We start from the raw sequence: 15,403 nt of genomic DNA, 5'->3' as shown, positions 1-15,403 counted from the left end.
CATGTGTGTGCATCCGTGTGTGCGTGTGTGTGTGCATGTGCGCGTGTGTACACACGTGCAGGCGTGCATGTGTGTGCATGTATGCGTGCGTGTGTGCGCATGTATATGTGTGGGGGGGGCTTGTAGGGGAGGCACGTGTGGCAGAAGAGAGAGATTCAGGAAGTGACCAGTGCATCCTCTGCCTGTCCCTGCTCAGTGACCACACTGAACTGTGTCTTAAAACAGGGCCTTTGTCTGAGGCCCTGAGCCTACGTCAGGGCTGAAGCCGCAGGCCAGCCGGGCCCCAAGGCCCTTGCGGCGGGGTCTCCCTGGATGGCCTTGGACCCACCTCCCACCCAGCCCCACCAAGAGGCCTGGCTGAGTGCCCCCCCACACACCACACACGCGGACACACGGTTCTCATGCAGCGTCATGTCCCCAGGGTGGCTGTCAGCAGCCTTTGCCTACCCTGGAGCCGACACAAACCAAGGCCTCAGTCATTTCTGGTCCTGTCTGGATCAGCGCCAGCAGGGGAAGAATGCAGGAAACCTCACGGAGGGGCGGGGGGCCGGGCGCGGTGGCTGATGCCTGTCATCCCAGCAGTGTGGGAGGCCAAGGCAGGTGGATCACTTCAGCTCAGAAGTTCGAGACCAGCCTGGGTAACATGGCGAAACCCTGTCTCTACAAAAAATACAAAAACTTAGCTGGGCGTGGTAGCACACATCTGTGGTCCCAGCTGTTTGGGAGGCTGAGATGGGAGGATTGCTTGAACTCAGGAGGTCGAGGCTGGAATGAGCTGTGATTGTGCCACTGCACTCCACCCTGAGCAACAGATGGAGACCCTGTCTTACACAACAAAAAAACCCTAAGAGGCAGGGTGACTTCCACCATCCCTGCACCTGTGCCCTGACGCACCTTTGCCCACTTGGCACCCTGTTCCTTCACACACACAAAACTCACTGCCTGAGAGTGGGGCACAGGGCTGGGGTGGAAGGTGCTGTCCCCCGTGTCCCACTGGTCAGCCCGTCTGCAGGCCTGCCTCCAGGGCCTTCTGCTCGGCAGACCTCCAGGGCTCTGCAGAACCCTGCATGGGCTGGGTCACCCTCTCCTGGAGAGACAGGCCTGGCTCCAGGTTCCAGGGCTGAGTCAGGGTCTGGGCCCTGTACCCCATCCCCCAGGCTCCGCCCTTTGGCTGCCAGACTGTCAGGTGAGGGCCCCTGCTGTGCAGGGCTGCTTTACCAGGGGCCCTGCAATCCCAGGCTCAGGTGAGAGCAGGAGGCTGTGTCTCAGAGCAGGTCCTGTGTGTGCAAGCGACACAGGAAGCCCACATTTCCTGATCAGACAGCCGCTTAGAGCAGGGGAAAAGGAGGAGGAGCTTGGTGACCTGCATAAGAGATCCTTCTTTTAATGGGACCCGGCCCATGCCTCTTGGGGTTGGGAAGGCCGTGGGACTCGTGACGGGCACCTCTCTGCATGGCCTGCAGTCTTGCCCAGGGACAGAGCCGATGGGTGAAGGCCCCTCTTCATGCCCCTTTGGCAGCTGTGCATGATGACTACTTGCCTCAGGAGAAGGGGCCGTAGGGCCAGGGGGCCCTGAGGTGCTGGGCAGGAACCTCACAGACCCCCCGTCTGCCCGCAGCGAGGCCGTCTGGGAGAACATGGCGCGCATGTGCGTGAAGACCCAGCGGCTGGACGTGGCCAAGGTGTGCCTGGGGAACATGGGCCATGCCCGCGGGGCCCGAGCGCTGCGTGAGGCGGAGCAGGAGCCGGAGCTAGAGGCCCGCGTGGCCGTGCTGGCCACACAGCTGGGCATGCTGGTGAGGGGCGCCCGCTGTGGGGTGGGCGGGAAGGCACCACGCCTGCCACAGCCACAGCCCCCCGGGGAAGGAGGCATGACCCAGGAGAGCTGGGCAGACAGCGGCAGTGGAGGTGAGGCGGGTGGAGGCTAGGCGACCGCCGGCTCTCCAAGGTGTGTGCCTGTCAGGTGTGTGGGCCTGGAACAGAATGCCTGAGAGACCCCAGGTCAGCAGGGCTGAGCACAGGACTTCTCGGGGGGCTGTGGGAGGTGGGGCTACCCCTTGGTGGTGCATCTCACTCTCCAGCCGTGGGACAGGGATGCCCCGTGGGTGTGTGGCATTCGCTGTGCCCTCAGTGGCCCCGTGCGTCAGTGTGCTTGGCAGTGTGGGAAGGCGCAGTGACCGGTGGCCTGGCGTGAAACAGTGTGTTTGAAGCCTGGGTTTGCGGAGGCTGCGCGACACCTGCCCGTCCTCATTCCTCAGGAGGATGCCGAGCAGCTGTACAAGAAGTGCAAGCGCCACGACCTCCTGAACAAGTTCTACCAGGCTGCGGGCCGGTGGCAGGAGGCCCTCCAGGTAGCCGAGCACCACGACCGCGTGCACCTGCGCAGCACCTACCACCGCTACGCTGGGCACCTGGAGGCCAGCGCCGACTGCAGCCGGGCCCTCAGTTAGTGAGTGCGGCCCTCGCAGCCTCTTCCCTGCCTCTCCGGACGGCCCTGGCTTGTGAGGCCTCTGTGTGTGCTGTGGTGAGGTGGCCAGGGAGGTTCTCAGAGGAGGCATCTGTCTCAGGGTGGTGGCAGCCTTCTTGGCAGGAAGCTTCTGGGAGTCTTGGAGATGTGGGGTTGCCCCTTCCGTCCTGGGCCACCCAGCTTTCGAGGCGGGAGACAGAAAGACGTCTGTCCCATTGCTGGTGTCGGTTGCCGAGCACAGATGGGCCTGGTGTCTCCTGAGGACAGACAAACCCCATGTCACCCTCTCCAGAGGAGGAGCTGCTCTTAGACCCGTTCCCGGGGTGTGGATGGGTGACCCGCCTCCCGGGCCCCCACAGTGCAGGAAGTCCCCACTGCCCCCCGGCCGTGTGTGCTCAGGGTCTGCAGAGCTGCAGGCCGGGAGCCCATGCCCCAAGGGCCACCACTCTGATGCATTTCACCGACGCTGTCCCTCAGCCCACCCAGTTCCCGTGGGGCTGGGATGGGAGGGAACGAGGATCTCTGTCTCCTTCTCTCACAGCTACGAGAAGTCGGACACGCACCGCTTCGAGGTGCCCAGGATGCTGTCGGAGAACCTGCCGTCCCTGGAGCTCTATGTGAATAAAATGAAGGATAAGTGAGTGTCCCCACCAGGGCTGGTGGGACCGCACTGCATCCTGGAGGTTTGCAGGGAGCCCAGGGCTTGCCGAGGCGGCTCCCTTCCCGCGCTTCCTGCATGAGTGGGCAGCGTCCTCCCAGCTCCTCAGAGCTATGCCAGGGCCCTGAGCCGGGCCCTCCCTTTGGACAGAGCCCAGGTTCCTCACTCTTGGCACACCCTCTTTGCAGGTCAGGTGACATGCACTCTACGGGTGGCACGGGGGCGGCGGGGTGGGGGCCGTTCCGGGTTGGAGCGGGGCTCGGATGGAGAACCCATGGCCTTGGGGCTGCCCGCAGGACCCTGTGGCGGTGGTGGGCGCAGTACCTGGAGAGCCAGGGAGAGATGGATGCCGCGCTGCACTACTACGAGCTGGCCCAGGACCACTTCTCCCTGGTCCGCATCCACTGCTTCCAGGGCAATGTCCAGAAGGTAAGGTCCCCGCAGGGGAGCCGGCCAGGCGGACACGAGGCGGACACAGAGCCACCGTGTCTCGTCTTTGGGTTCTTTGTCTTTCTAGGCTGCGCAAATAGCCAACGAGACAGGAAACCTGGCGGCCTCCTACCGCCTCGCCCGCCAGTACGAGAGCCAGGAGGAGGTCGGGCAGGCGGTGCACTTCTACACCCGGGCACAGGCCTTCAAGAATGCCATCCGCCTGTGCAAGGTACCATGGGGCCGGGGCGGGGAGCTGGCGCTTCTCGAGGTCCCCTGAAGAGAGCTTCAAGTGGAAAAGTGGACAGAGAGAATTGTGTCAGTGACACGTGGTGCAGCCGGTGTCTGCCACTCACTGCTCACCCCTCTGCCCACTCCTGGCCGCTTCTGACATTGTTTGCAAAGCACTGAATTGTCCCCAGATGTTTCCCAGGCTCCAGGGCTCCTGAGCGGGTTGTGAGGCTGCTCACGGCCTATGGCCTTGCAGATGGCAGACCCTTCCTAGACAGCTGTTGGGCGTTCTGCACCACACAAATGTCCCAATCCGGGCTCTCGCTTCCAGAAGCATCTCCCGTGTCAGGTATTTCTCGCAGTGCTCTGTGAAATAGAACCCAGAGCATCGGAAAATCCTCGTAGACAAACCCAGTAAGTCATCAGCTCCTTAAAACCCATAACCGCAGAGATCGCTGAGCAGCATATCAAAGTGAAGGGGTGGGTTCGCACCCGGCCACATTCCAGAATCTCAGCGGACCTGGGGAAGCCGGTGGGAGCCACTTCAGGGCCCTGCCTCCCTCCCTGCAGGAGAACGGCCTGGACGACCAGCTCATGAACTTGGCCCTGCTGAGCTCCCCCGAGGACATGATCGAGGCGGCCCGATACTATGAGGAGAAGGGCGTGCAGATGGACAGGGCAGTCATGCTGTACCACAAGGTGAGGGCCGGCCACCGGCGGGGACCTGGGGGAGGGCAGCAGGCCAGGGGGCTCTTGCCTGTGCGAGGCCTCCGTTCTCGGGCCTCCAGGCCTTGGGCAGCTGCTCAGAGCCCGCCGTATCTGCAGGCTGGCCACTTCTCCAAGGCCCTGGAGCTGGCCTTCGCCACCCAGCAGTTTGTGGCCCTGCAGCTCATCGCAGAGGACCTGGATGAGACGTCAGACCCTGCACTCCTGGCCCGCTGCTCTGACTTCTTCATCCAGCACAGTCAGTACGAGAGGGCGGTGGAGCTGCTGCTGGCCGCCAAGAAGGTACGGGGCCAGCGGGGCCTGGGCTCGGCTCCACGCAGGCACCACGGCTCGGGTCTCTTGTCTCCAGAGGCTGTGGGAATGGCTGCTTGCTTGATTATGAGTTCTCGAGGAAGGCTGTGGTGGGTGCCCCCTGCCCTGGGTTTCACGTACGGCACACCCAGGAGGTCCACAAGTGTAGACTTGCCCTCCTTCACCACTGGCATCTGATCATACACAGGGAATTGTGCACTCACCTATGGTGGGGGGGTAAAAATTACACAGAACACAAAATTTATCATCTTAGCCTTTTTTTTTTTTTTTTTTTTTGAGACAGTGTCTCACTCTGTTGCCCAGGCTGGATTGTGGTGGTGCCATCTTGGTTCACTGCAGCCTCAACTTCCCAGGCTCAAGGAACCCTCCTTCTTCCTGAGTAGCTGGGAATACAGGTGTGTGCCACCATCTCCAGCTAATTTTTAAAATTTTTTTTCATAGACTCAGGGTCTTGCTGTGTTGCTCAGACTGCTCTTGAACTCCTGGGCTCAAGCAATCCTCCTGCCTCAGCCTCTCAAAGCACTGGGACTATAGATGTGAGCCCTGTGACTGGCCAGGAACAGTTTATTCAAATGGAAATATGGTGGTTCCCAAATATAAAATGCTTAGCTTTATTCATGATAGAAATACAGATCAAAATTCACAGAGATGCCATTTTTTACTGGGCTACTAAGGGTGAAAAGGTGAGAAAACCCACTGGATTATCATGGGAAGCAGATACACCCCGGCCCTGTGGAACACAGCAGGCAGAACCCATCATAAGACAAGCTCTCCCTTGTCCCAGCCTCCCCTTCCCTCGGGAGTTCATCCTGACAGACACATTGACGCACGTGTGAGTGGTGTGTGCACAGGGCGTGCTCCACAGAGGGTTTACACAGCAAGGACACCGGCCCTCATGTCTGTCACCAGGACGGTTGAATCCCCAGGGCCAACGTACTGAGATGGAAACACCTCCAAGGCAGAATTCTTTTTCTTCTGAGACATATTATTTTTCTTTTTCCTTTTTTTTTTTTTTTTTTTTTTTTTTGAGATGGAGTCTTGCTCTGTCACCAGGCTGGAGTACAGTGGCACAATCTCGGCTCACTGCAAGCTCCACTTCCTGGGTTCAAGCGATTCTCCTGCTTCAGCCTCCCAAGTAGCAGGGACTACAGGTACCCGCCACCACACCCGGCTAATTTTTGTATTTTTAGTAGAGACGGCATTCCACCATGTTGGCCAGGATAGTCTCGATCTCTTGACCTCGTGATCTGCCCGCCTCGGCCTCCCAAAGTGCTGGGATTACAGGTGTGAGCCACCGTGCCTAGCCGACATATTCTCTTTTTTTTTTTTTTTTTTTGAAATGGAGTTTCACTCTTGTTGCCCGGGCTGTAGTGCAATGGGGCGATCTCAGCTCACCACAAACTCCACCTCCCGGGTTCAAGTGATTGTCCTGCCTCAGATTCCCCAGTAGCTGGGATTACAGGCATGCACCACCACGCCCGGCTAATTTTGTATTTGTATGTTTTTTTTTTTTTTTTTTTGAGACAGAGTCTCGCTCTGTCACCCAGACTGTAGTGCAATGGCGCAATCTTGGCTCACTGCAACCTCAGCCTCCCGGGTTCAAGCGATTCCCCTGCCTCAGCCTCCCGAGTAGCTGGGACTACAGGCGCCCACCATCACGCCTGTGTTAATTTTTTGTATTTTAGTAGAGACGGGGTTTCACCATGTTGGCCAGGATGGTCTCGATCTCCTGACCTCATGATCCACCTCCTCAGCCTCCCAAAGTGCTTGAGATTACAGGCATGAGCCATGGCACCCAGCCTAATTTTGTATTTTTAATAGAGACGGGGTTTCTCCATGTTGGTCAGGCTGGTCTCGAACTCCTGACCTCAGGTGATTTGCCTACCTCGGCCTCCCAAAGTGCTGGGATTACAGGTGTGAGCCACTGCGCTCAGCCATATTCTTTTTTTTTTTTAATATAAATGTGTTATTACTTTATATATATTTGTGGGTTATTACTGTTTTTTTTCTTGTGAAGATGGGGGTCTCGCTATGTTGCCCAGGCTGGTCTCAAACTCCTGGGCCCAAGTGATCCTCTCACCTTGGCCTCCCAAAGTGCTGGAATTACAGGCGTGAGCCAACATGCCTGGCCTAAGACATATTCTCAAGTGAAGAATATAAAATTTTTCTTAAAATGAGGGCTGGATGTGGTGACTCACACCTCTAATCCCAGCACTTTGGGAGGCCGAGGCGGGTGGATCACCTGAGGTCAGGAGTTTGAGCCCAGCCTGACCAACAGGGAGAAACCCTGTCTCTACTAAAAAAAATTATAAAATTAGCCGGGCATGGTGGCGGGCGCCTGTAATCCCAGCTACTTGGGAGGCTGAGGCAGGAGAATGGCTTGAACCCGGGAGGTAGAGGTTGCAGTGAGCCGAGATTGCGCCACTGCACTCCAGCCTGGGCAATAAGAGCGAAACCCCATCTCAGAAAAAATATATATATATTTCTTAAAATGTTGGGAAAATCAGGCCGGCGCGGTAGCTTGTGCCTGCAATCCCAGCACTTTGGGAGGCTAAGGCAGGCGGATTGCTTGAGCCCAGGAGTTCAAGACCAGCCTGGGCAACATGGCAAAACCCGGTCTCTACTGAAAATACAAAAACTGAGGTGGGAAGATCACCTGACCCTGGGGAGGTGGAGGCTGCCGTGACTGCACCACTGCACTCCAGCCTGGGGGACAGAGTGAGACCCTGTCTCAAAAATTTAATTTTAAAAATTCAGAAATATAGAAGAAAATTACCAGTTTCCTTTTCTCCCAAAACATAATATTCTCTTGAGCATATATCACTTGAGAGTATTGTTTCCTTCGTTCCATTCTGGAATGTTAACAGTGTGAGAAAGTAACGTGAATGACTGTAGGTCAGTGAGGCAGGGGAGACATCCTTGTCCCCTCCATACCCACCCCAGCTAGACAGAGGCCGCCGCAGAGCCGAGGGGCCTGGTTTCCTCTGAAGCAGTGGCAGATGAGGGGCGCACTTCGGTTCCCAGCCCCCTCGGCAGCCCCGTACCATTTCTGCACCTTTGCAGTATCAGGAAGCCCTGCAGCTGTGCCTGGAGCAGAACATGAGCATCACCGAGGAGATGGCGGAAAAGATGACCGTGGCCAAGGACTCCTCGGACCTGCCTGAGGAGTCGCGGCGGGAGCTGCTGGAGCAGATAGCAAACTGCTGCATGCGCCAGGGCAGCTACCACCTGGCCACCAAGAAGTACACGCAGGCCGGCAACAAGCTGAAGGTGAGCGCCGGCCCCTCTCCCAGCCCCAGGCCGCGGCTACCTCACAGGCAGTTAGGCTGCGGGCCCCCTGCATGCATCTCCATTTGCCTTCGTGATTACCCCGAGCTAGGGCTGAGCCTTTCTGGCCAGGAAGAGACAACCACTAAGATCTGTCTCTACCGGGAAGCCCTGAGCCACTCTTCTTGTGAGAGCTCCTGCTTGGGGTCCCTTGTGCTTGTCCCGGCCCAGCCCCTGCTTGCCTGAGCCCCGCTGTCTCTCTGCCTAGGCCATGAGGGCGCTGCTCAAATCCGGAGACACAGAGAAAATCACATTCTTCGCGAGCGTGTCCAGGCAGAAGGAAATCTACATCATGGCTGCCAACTACCTGCAGTCCCTCGACTGGCGGAAGGAGCCGGAGATCATGAAGAACATCATCAGCTTCTACACCAAGGGGCGGGCCCTGGACCTCCTGGCCGGCTTTTATGATGCTTGTGCCCAGGTGCAGGTCCTCCCTGGGATGCCAGCGGGGCCCTGGGGAGGGCTGTGGAGCCCAGCAGGTCTTGACGGGTCTCATCTGTACAGGTGGAGATTGATGAATACCAGAACTACGACAAAGCCCATGGGGCGCTGACCGAGGCCTACAAGTGCCTGGCCAAGGCCAAGGCCAAGAGCCCCCTGGACCAGGAGACCAGGCTGGCGCAGTTGCAGAGCAGGATGGCACTGGTGAAGAGGTTCATCCAGGCCCGCAGGTGCGCCCCCAGGGCCAGCGGGAACAGGCCGGGGCAGATGTGACTACAGGGCCAGGGCTGACCATGAGAAACCCCAGCCAGCAAAGGGGCAGGACAGCAGATGGGAGCTCACTTGGGACAGTGCTACTGCTGAAGACACACCCCACCTCCTCCTGGGAGCCCTCAGAGCCCGGGTACAGCCTTAGGAAGGCGTTCTAGAAACACCAGAGACGCTGAGAGAGAAACCTGGTGGGGGAGTGGAGGAGGCGGCAGATCTGGAGCAAGAGAGGGTGTGTCTGGGGAGCCAAAGACCTGCTTAGGGTATGCAGGGGCCGGGCAGGGGAGTCCTGAGTGAGCGCCACTGTGTGACCTGGGGTGGGGGGACCATGGTGACCAGCGGGCTCGTGCCTCTCCACAGGTCAACTGCCACCAGCTCCAAGCTTGTGGAGAGGAGACCCAGGCAGCCGATCATCTCGGTTTTCAGGAGAGGCCGAGATTCTAAGTTTATTTGAATACCTCCCCATCTTTATTATGGGCAGGTGACTCAGCTTTTCAGAGAGCTGCTGTGTGGACAGCACGGTGGGCATTTGCTTGTGCGCTTCAGGGCCCAACCTCTGTCTCAGCTGGCAGGGGCGTTTTCCTTGTCTGAGAACCTTTTCCAAAACAAGAGTTCCAGAAGTCCTTTGAACAATGTCGTACAAAGCGGTGCCCCTTGGAAGGGCACGGTCCGCCTGCACGTGTCAATTCTGGGGTATCCGCGTCTCACAGATGTCTGCTGAGCTGAGGCCACAGGGCAGGAGCGGAGGAGAATCGATAGCAGCTGGTCGTCAGGGATAGCACAGGACATGGGTGGAGGGGAGATGACGTGTGAGGGCCAGGGTGGGCAGCCTCCTATGGGCCAGGGGTCAGAGGGCAGGCCAGGCACCTGTCTGGAATGGCCGAGTCAGTGGGTGGCCAGATGGGCCCTGGACCCTCCTGACATGGGAGCCTGAGCTCCACACGGCTCCGGTCACCTGCCCTGGACCACGTTGTGTTCCAGTAGGCTCACCTCCCTGGTGTCGCCCCAGCTCACAGGCCACACACCCTGCTCTGCCACAGACCCTCACGCCAGGTCACACACACAGCCTGTGTGCGGGCAGCCTCTCTGCTTGGAGGGTTCTTCCCAGTGGCCTCGGGCAAGGGGTGCTGTGCGCCTCTCCATGCACCCCGTCCACATGCACCACATCCTCTCTGGGTCACACTTTGCCCAGAGGTTTCTAGCCCCCTCTGGACTGTTCCATAGAGCAGGAACTAGGGGTTGGAAGTCTTTGGTCTTCAGTCCAAGCATAGGACCGAGTATTCAAGTGATCAGTAAGAGTGTTACATGGATGAGTTAATTTATGAATGAACAAATTAAGGAATTAATGAATTTAACTTCATAGAAAGTTTCCTCCTGCCATTCCGGAGAGCTCCTCTTACAGGCCAAGAGTCTCCTCTGACCTCTGATAGCAGTAGGTGTTCAGGGCTTCGGGGCCCAGGCCTCATCTCTGCTCTCGGCAGGACATACACAGAGGACCCCAAGGAGTCCATCAAGCAGTGTGAGCTGCTCCTGGAGGAACCAGACCTGGACAGCACCATCCGCATTGGGGACGTCTACGGCTTCCTGGTGGAGCACTACGTGCGGAAGGAGGAGTACCAGACGGTGAGGCCTGAGCGCTGCTCACTAGCAGCATCCCGCCACGCAAGGCTCCTGAAATGAAGGCTTAACAGCTCAAATTGAGGCTGTGCGTGGTGGGTCACTCCTGTAATCCCAGCACTTTGGGAGGCTGAGGCAGGAGAATGACGAGCCCAGGAGTTCAAGAGCAGCCTGGGCAACATGGTGAAACCCCATCTCTACAAAAAAGGAAAAAATTAGCCAGGCATGGTGGCTCACACCTGGGGTCCCAGCTGCTTGGAAGGCTGAGGTGGGAGGATCACTTGAGCCCAGGAGGTTGAGGCTGCAGTAAGATCTGATGGCGCCACTGCACTCCAGCCTGGGTGACAGAGCGAGACCCTGTCTCAAAAGAAAAAAAAAATCTGTCGGTAGCAAAAAGTAACAGTCTCACATTGTTACTGGCTGTTACTAGCAGTGTCACAGGGAAGCGACCGACTTACTTTGTTTGTGAAGAAATGTCTGCATGTTCCCAAGTCTGAATAACCACGATTTCTTTTTCAGGGATTTTTACAAAAAAAGAAAATGGTGTTCCATTTTTTAGTAGCTTTATTATTTTTTAATTTTAGAGACAGCATATAGTCACTTTAAAGTGACTAGCTAATAACTTATTTAGCTGCAATGTTTTAGTGTTTTTCCTCATCTTCACCAACATTTGATCATTCTTTCTAATTATAGCCATCCTAGGGGGTGAATAGTACCTCACTGTGGTTTAAATTTACATTTTCTGGATGAGTAGTGATGTGGAGCTCCTTCTCATGTGCTTATTATCTATTTACACATCTTCTGTGAAGCCTTCAAGTCTTTTCTCATCATTTTATTGGGTTTTCTTATTATTGTATTTTTTTTTTTTTGAGACGGAGTCTCGCTCTGTTGCCCAGGCTGGAGTGCAGTGGCGTGATCTCGGCTCACTGCAAGCTCCGCCTCCCGCGTTCAAGCGATTCTCCCGCCTCAGCCTCCTGAGTAGCTGGGACTACAGGCGCCCACCAGCACGCCCAGCTAATTTTTTGTATTTTTTTAGTAGAGACGGGGTTTCACCGTGTTAGCCAGGATGGTCTCAATCTCCTGACCTCGTGATCCGCCCACCTCGGCCTCCCAAAGTGCTGGGATTACAGGCGTGAGCCACTGTGACTGGCTTATTATTGTATTCTTTGTATATTCTAGATACATTTCCTTGATCAGGTATGATTTACAAATATTTTCTCCCAGTCTGTGAGGAAGTTCCCTTTTTTTTTTTTTTTTTTTTTGCGACGGAGTCTCGCTCTGTTGCCCAGGCTGGAGTGCAGTGGCGCAATCTCGGCTCACTGCAAGCTCTGCCTCCTGGATTCAAGCGATTCTCCTGCCTCAGCCTCCCGAGTAGCTGGGACTACAGGTGTGCGTCAGCGTGCCTGTAGAGATGGGGTTTCACCATTTGGCCAGGCTGGTCTTGAACTCGTGACCTCAAGTGATCCACCTGCCTCCACTTCCCAAAGTGCTGGGATTACAGGTGTGAGCCACTGCCCCCAGCCAAAGTTCCCTTCTATTCCTTTTTTCCTCTGTTTCTGAAATTCCAATGACTTGTATATACAGTACCATCCCCTATCTCAACTGATGGTCTTCTTTTCTCCCCCAAGGATTTTTTCTGTTTTTCATTTTAGGGATTTGCCATTCCTGTTGCTTCAAGTTTACCAGCTTTCCTTCTGCAGTGTCTCACTCTGATGCTAATCCCATCCATCTTTTTCATGTCAGTTTTCTGCCAGTCAACTTTTTCTACCAGTTTTTATTATTGTCCTTTGAACCTTCTTTCCTACCTTCTTTTTAGTTGATTTTTTTTTTTTTTTTTTTTTTTTTTTTTGAGACAGAGTCTCGCTCTGTCGCCCAGGCTGGAGTGCAACGGCACAATCTCAGCTCACTGCAAGCTCCGCCTCCTGGGTTCACGCCATTCTCCTACCTCAGCCTCCCGAGTAGCTGGGACTACAGGTGCCCGCCACCACGCCCAGCTAATTTTTTTGTATTTTCAGTAGAGATGCGGTTTCACCGTATTAGCCAGGATGGTCTCAATCTCCTGACCTCGTGATCCGCCCGCCTCAGCCTCCCAAAGTGCTGGGATGACAGGCATGAGCCACCACGCCTGGCCTTAGTGGAATATTTTTTACAATTTCATTTTAGCTATCAGCTTTTTATCTCTACTTTTCACTTCTTTCCCCATATCTTTCATGACTCTACTATGCTTACACTTGGCTCTACCTTCTTGAGCATATGAAGCACATTTATAATAGTGGTTTTAACATCCTTGTCTCCTAACTCAATCTGTGTCAATTCTGGATCTGTTTCTGTTGATTGATCTTATTATTATGGTTCATATTTTCTGCTTCGTTGGATGTTTGATAGTTTATTATTGGACTCCAGACATTGTGTTTTAGGTTGTTGGGTGATGGAGTCTCTCTCTCTCTCTTTCAACCTTTCGCTCTCTCTCTCTCTCAGTGTGTGTGTGTGTGTGTGTGTGCATGTGTGTGTTCTTTTAAATATTTTTGAGCTTTGTTCTGGGACAAGGTTAAGTTACTTGGGAATAATGTGATCATCTTGCTGCTTGCTCTTAGCTTTGTTGGTGGCGTCTGGAACAGCCTTGAGTCCAGTGCTAATTTTGTCCCACTATCCAGGTAATACCCTTGTGAAGGCTCTGCTCTTCTCACTGACTCCTGTATTGGGAGGTCTTTCCACTCTGGCTGGTGGGAGTGCAAACAATTCCCGGCCGTGTGTGATCACTCACTCTCCGGCCATGTGTGATCACTCACTCTCTGGCCATGTGTGATCACTCTCTGGCCATGTGTGATCACTCTCCGGCCATGTGTGATTACTCTCTGGCCATGTATGATCACTCTCTGGGGATTGTTCCACCTGATTATTTCCTATGGTCTTTCCCCAGCCACATTACTTTCTTCACATATATGCACTATTCAGCACTCAGATGAAGACTCGGATAGAACCCTCTGCAGGACTCCGAAGTGCTCTCTCTCTATTCTCTCCTGTCCAGTACTGTATCCCACAAGTTCTAGCCACCTGGGCCTCCTCAAACTATGAACTTTCTTCTCAGCATAGGGAGACTGCTGGCTCTGGTACCCTCTTCCTGCACTGAGGCCTGAAAACTCTCGAGGCAGTAAGCTGGGAAACTGAATTTATCTTTGTGAAATGTCCCTTTGATCTCCGGCAATACTGTCTTGAGGTGTAGCAAATCTAACACTGGTATAGCTAGTCCTGCTGTCTTATGCTGTGTTGTATAGTATAGCTTTTTCCTTCCTTTTACCTTCTGCCTATCTGTGTCATTGTATTTAAAGTATATTGCTGATAGACAGCATATAGTCGAGTTTTTCTAGATTTCTGATAATCTCTGCCTTTTAATTGGAATGTTTTGTCCATTTACAGTTAATATAATTAATATGGCTTGATTTCAGGCTACCATTTTTGTTTGGTTTGTCCTACCAGTTTTATTATTGCTCCTTTGAACCTTCTTTCCTGCCTTCTTTTAAGTTAGTTGAATAGTTTTTACAATTTCATTTTAGCTATCAGCTTTTTATCTCTACTCCTCTCTTTGCATTGTATTTCTAGTGTTTGCCCTGGAGATTACCATAAACATACTTATCACATTAGAGTTAGCAGGCAGGTCCATTCACCCACGCATGTCTCTACCTGTATTTGTCATATGTATAACATTTACATGTATTATAAACACAATATAGCATTATAATTGTTGCTTTCAACAGTCATATGTATTTTAAAGAAATTAAAAGGAAAGAAATAGTCTTTTACATTTACCTACATATTTACCATTTCTGGTGTTCTTTTTTTTTTTTTTTTTTTTTTGAGACAGAGTTTCACTCTTTGTTGCCCAGGCTGGAGTGCAGTGGTGCAATCTCAGCTCACCACAACCTCCACCTCCCAGGTTCAAGTGATTCTCCTGCCTCAGCCTCCTGAGTAGCTGGGATTACAGGCATGCGCCACCATGCCTGGCTAATTTTGTACTTTTAGGGGAGATGGGGTTTCTCCATGTTGGCCAGGCTGGTCTCAAACTCCCCACCTCAGGTGATCCGCCTGCCTCAGCCTCCCAAAGTGCCATTTCTGGTGTTCTTACTTCTTCCCAATGATTCAGATTTGCATGAGGTGTCATTCCTCTTCAGCCTGAGCTCCCTTTAACATTTCTTCAAGTTCAGATCTCCTGATGATGAATTTTCTCACTTTTCATTAATCTGAAATGTATTTATTTTGCCTGTATTCTTTAAGGTTGTTCTCATCAGATAAAGAATTCTGAGGCCAGACACAATGGGAGGATTTCTTGAGGCCAGGAGTTCAAGTCCAGCCTGGGCAACAAGTGAGACCCCCATCTCTGAAAAAAATAGCAAGTCATGGTGGCATGCACCTGCAGTCTTAGCTGCTTGGGAGGCTGAGGTGGGAGGACTGCTTGAGCCCAGGAGGTTGAGTCTGCAGTGAGCTGTGATAGCACCACTGCACTCCAGCCTGGGTGACAGAGCAAGATCCTGATTCAAAAAAAAATCCTGATTTGACAGATTTTTTTCCTTTCAGCACTTGAATGTTTTCCCTGTCTGGGCCTCCATTGTTTCTGGAAGAGTCAGCTTTGGGCTGTCTGTGGGGCCCTTATGTGTCATGTGTCTCTCTCCATCTCCCACCGCACTGGCTGCTGTCATGACTTTCTTCTTGAATTTGTGTTTCAGCAGTGTGATAATCATGTTCCTAGGTGTTTTCATTTTATTTATCCTGGGCTTTTTGGATCTATATTTGTGTTTTGCCAAATTTGGGAAATTTGCTCTTTTTCTCCTTCTGGGACTCCAATTAAATGTTAGGTCTCCCATATCTAGTAGACACACATTTGTGATTACTGCTCATTATTTTCTTTTTTCTGTCCTTTGGATTAATTTATA

General features: G+C 53.7%; 1 protein-coding gene across 8 annotated transcripts in view; it reads left to right on the top strand.

The window, feature by feature from the left end:
- IFT140 (intraflagellar transport 140) overlaps nucleotides 1-15,403 on the top strand; it is a 105,961-nt gene that overhangs the window by 86,006 nt on the left and 4,552 nt on the right. For 6 of the 8 annotated variants that reach the window (XM_054454663.2, XM_063654834.1, XM_063654836.1 and 3 more), the window contains 11 exons: nucleotides 1,619-1,796; nucleotides 2,259-2,449; nucleotides 3,009-3,104; nucleotides 3,422-3,554; nucleotides 3,643-3,786; nucleotides 4,356-4,484; nucleotides 4,611-4,793; nucleotides 7,887-8,093; nucleotides 8,359-8,571; nucleotides 8,655-8,821; nucleotides 10,340-10,481. In XM_054454663.2, the coding sequence (XP_054310638.1) occupies nucleotides 1,619-1,796; nucleotides 2,259-2,449; nucleotides 3,009-3,104; nucleotides 3,422-3,554; nucleotides 3,643-3,786; nucleotides 4,356-4,484; nucleotides 4,611-4,793; nucleotides 7,887-8,093; nucleotides 8,359-8,571; nucleotides 8,655-8,821; nucleotides 10,340-10,481 (1,783 nt within the window). Of the gene's footprint in view, nucleotides 1-1,618; nucleotides 1,797-2,258; nucleotides 2,450-3,008; nucleotides 3,105-3,421; nucleotides 3,555-3,642; nucleotides 3,787-4,355; nucleotides 4,485-4,610; nucleotides 4,794-7,886; nucleotides 8,094-8,358; nucleotides 8,572-8,654; nucleotides 8,822-10,339; nucleotides 10,482-13,069; nucleotides 13,131-14,747; nucleotides 14,924-15,403 lie in introns of those variants that run through there. The other 2 variants (XM_054454666.2, XM_063654838.1) reach the window with 2 other exon arrangements.

Source organism: Pongo pygmaeus, chromosome 18 (assembly GCF_028885625.2).
Source record: "Pongo pygmaeus isolate AG05252 chromosome 18, NHGRI_mPonPyg2-v2.0_pri, whole genome shotgun sequence".
Taxonomy (NCBI): Eukaryota; Metazoa; Chordata; class Mammalia; order Primates; family Hominidae; genus Pongo; species Pongo pygmaeus.
Note: the sequence above shows the minus strand (reverse complement) of the source record. Positions and strands in the feature narration are given on the sequence as shown.